The sequence below is a fragment of the Carlito syrichta genome, unplaced genomic scaffold, assembly GCF_000164805.1.
Source record: "Carlito syrichta isolate Samal-C Ts95f unplaced genomic scaffold, Tarsius_syrichta-2.0.1 Scaffold315826, whole genome shotgun sequence".
NCBI classification, from domain to species: Eukaryota; Metazoa; Chordata; class Mammalia; order Primates; family Tarsiidae; genus Carlito; species Carlito syrichta.
The window spans coordinates 309,365-312,214 of record NW_007259922.1 but is presented as its reverse complement, the minus strand read 5'-3'; the positions used below and the strand labels follow the sequence as shown (position 1 = coordinate 312,214).

At 52.2% G+C, this 2,850-nt stretch overlaps 2 protein-coding genes across 2 annotated transcripts in view; one reads left to right on the top strand and one right to left on the bottom strand.

Annotated features, from left to right (window-relative positions):
- Positions 1-2,850, bottom strand: part of MIF4GD (MIF4G domain containing) — a 17,482-nt gene that overhangs the window by 9,678 nt on the left and 4,954 nt on the right. The window lies entirely within an intron of this gene.
- The window catches only part of MRPS7 (mitochondrial ribosomal protein S7), a 4,413-nt gene continuing 1,580 nt past the window's right edge, over positions 18-2,850 (top strand). Inside the window, exons 1-4 of the mRNA XM_008073322.1 lie at positions 18-283; positions 797-988; positions 1,095-1,158; positions 1,528-1,695. Coding sequence (XP_008071513.1) covers positions 201-283; positions 797-988; positions 1,095-1,158; positions 1,528-1,695 — 507 coding nt within the window. The 5' untranslated portion in view covers positions 18-200. The remainder of the gene's footprint in view (positions 284-796; positions 989-1,094; positions 1,159-1,527; positions 1,696-2,850) is intronic.

Here is a 2,850-nt window from a genome sequence, read left to right as displayed (position 1 = left end):
GGGTCGCGCCAGATCGAGACGGGTATCGGGAGGGCAAGTGTTTCTTCCGGCTCTTTCCTTTGGGCCCCGGAGTGAGAGAGTGTAACGTCCGGATCAATGGGGTGAAGCGCAGGTTTCGGACGCGGTGGAGTCTTTAGCGCGTGTCCCGTGACTCGCTCAGGCGCGCCGAAGGCAGTCCTGGGTCCTCGTGGCCAGCCAAGATGGCTGCCCCCGCAGCGAGGGCTGCGCGAGAGTGGTCGGGCCTGCTGCTGCGCGTGCGGCGCCCTGACTTGCGGCTTCCAGGGTGAGAGGGCGGTGGGCGGCTGGGGGCGCCGCTTGAGTCTGCACCGAGGGCTCTGCGAGGAGGGAAGGGGAACACAGGCAGGCCGCCTTGGGCCCTGGAAAGAGCACTGCCCTGGGGAGCCGAGATGTCTGGAGTCAGGCGTTTTATCCAGCTGCGTGACCCCGGGCCTTTCGGAAGGCTTAGTGACTACCCTTCGCCTAAGGGATCTGGCTGATCTAAGCTTCTAACTCGGAGCTGAAAGTGCGGCCTTACTCGCAGCTGGGAGGCGGAGAGGAGAGGTGTAGAGGGGAGCCTATCCTTACCGTTGGCACTTGCCAGGGAGGACACTTCCCTGACCTGTTTGAAGGAGGTTCCCTTACTTCCCGGAACGAGAGCCGAAATTATTGCCGTTCAGATTTAGCTAGCGGTCTCTGCGCCTCTCTCCCTCGTTGGCGGGTGGGCAAACGTGCCTATTGTTAAGTCAGGCTTATTCATTTGTGGAGTCAGCTTTTACCTGACTCCTTCTCTCCCCAGGCTAACTCAGGTGAGGTGGAGCCGCTATGGTCCTGAATACAGGGATCCCCAGACTGACAAGAAACATTACCGCAAGCCTGTGGCCGAGCTAACGGAGGAGGAGAAGTATGATCGGGAGCTCAAGAAGACTCAGCTCATCAAAGCTGCTCCAGCGACGACAACAAGCTCTGTCTTTGAAGACCCAGTGATCAGGTTAGAATTCTTGCTCCGTGGCCTGGGACTATTCCAGGGAGGGTCTATGGTAAGGATTCTGTGATTCGGCCTTGGAAAGCTAAACGTGTTGCTTTTCTCCTTGAAGTAAATTCACCAATATGATGATGAAAGGAGGAAACAAAGTCCTGGCTAGATCCCTTATGACACAAGTAAGCAGTACTTCTCTTCCCCTTCTTTCTTGTCCTTGTAGCTCTGTTCTTGTTTTTTTCACTGCAGCTTAAGAGAAAATGGATTCATACACCTATTACTAAAATTAACTTCCCTGAATGTGTGGAGGCTTTAATGAAGTCCTGCAGGAGTCAACAACTGCTCTTCTCCCCAACATCGCAAATCGCAATCCACTCTGTACTAGGCTAGCAAAGGGGGAGGCACTTAAAAACTTTGTCTTGGATGTGCTGAGGGAGGGTCTGCACTGCCATTACAGAACTGGATGATGGGGTAGAGGGCAGGGTACTAGCTGGCTTGGGTAAACTCTTCAGGGAGCCTGGGGCAGCCTCTTCCACTGTATTCCTTTGCAGACTCTGGAAGCCGTGAAAAGGAAACAGTTTGAGAAGTACCATGCTGCTTCTGCAGAGGAACAGGCAACCATCGAACGTAACCCATACACCATCTTCCATCAAGCACTGAAAAACTGTGAGCCTGTGATTGGGCTGGTACCTATCCTCAAGGGTGGCCGTTTTTACCAGGTGAATGGTCAGGGCAAGAAAGCAGGGTTGCCTGCATGTGAAACAAGATGAGAGGTGCTTGGGAATGGGAGATCCCAGAGTTGGGCCGAGATTGAGAGCTCTCTAGAGACCGGGGACTGTCAGGACCTGCTCATCTGAGTCCTGTAGGGTAAAAATCACAGGCAGAAGATAGAAAAGGAACAGAGTGAAAAAGCATCTAAGTGACATCTTCTGGGAGCCCGCCTCACCTCCCCTTCTTCTGTCCAGCAATCCTGTTTGTCCTAAACTTCTCATGATGAGAAACTTTGTTTATATCTCATCTTTATTTTTATTTTTTTGAGTTGGAGTCTCACTCTGTTGCCCAGACTGGAGTGCAGTGGCCGCTCCCGGCCACCGCAGCCTCGACCTGCTGGGCTCCGGCGATCCTTCCACCTCAGCCTTTCCAAGTAGCCGGAATTAAAGGCATGCGCTACCACACCCGGCTGATTTTTTTATTTATTGTAGAGATGAGGTCTCGCCTGCCCAGGCAGGTCTCGAACCTGCGGGCTCAGGCAATCCACTCACCTCAGCCTCCCAAAGGCGCGGGATTACAAGCTGAGCCACCGAGCCCGGCTTATATCCCATCTTTATAAATCAGTTTCTAGCATTGTGTTTGACCCATATTGATGTTTCATTACCATTTGTTGGACTGTACCATTTCATTGCACTTAATTATATTTCATTGTCATAAGTGGGTCTTCTTGTTTTCACCTTTTTCAATATAAGCATCATAAAGGTAGGGACTTTTTATTTTTATTTTTTTTGAGTTGGAGTCTCATTCTGTAGCCCAGGCTAGAGTGCAGTGGCACACTCACGGCCACTGCAGCCTCGATCTGCGGGGCTCAGGTAATCCTTCCACCTCAGCCTTCCGTATAGCTGGAACCACAGGCATACGCCACTATGCCTGGGTGATTTTTTCTGGTTTATTGTAGAAACGAGGTCTTGCCATGTTGCCCAGGCTGGTCTCAAACCCCCTAGCTTGGGCAATCCTCTCACCTCTGCCTCCCAAAGTGCTGGGATTACAGATGTGAGCCACTGTGCCTGGCTGGGATTTTCTCATTAAACTCTGTCTCTCACTGGGCGTGGTGGCTTATACCTGTAATCCCAGCACTTTGGGAGGCAGAGGTGAGACGATTG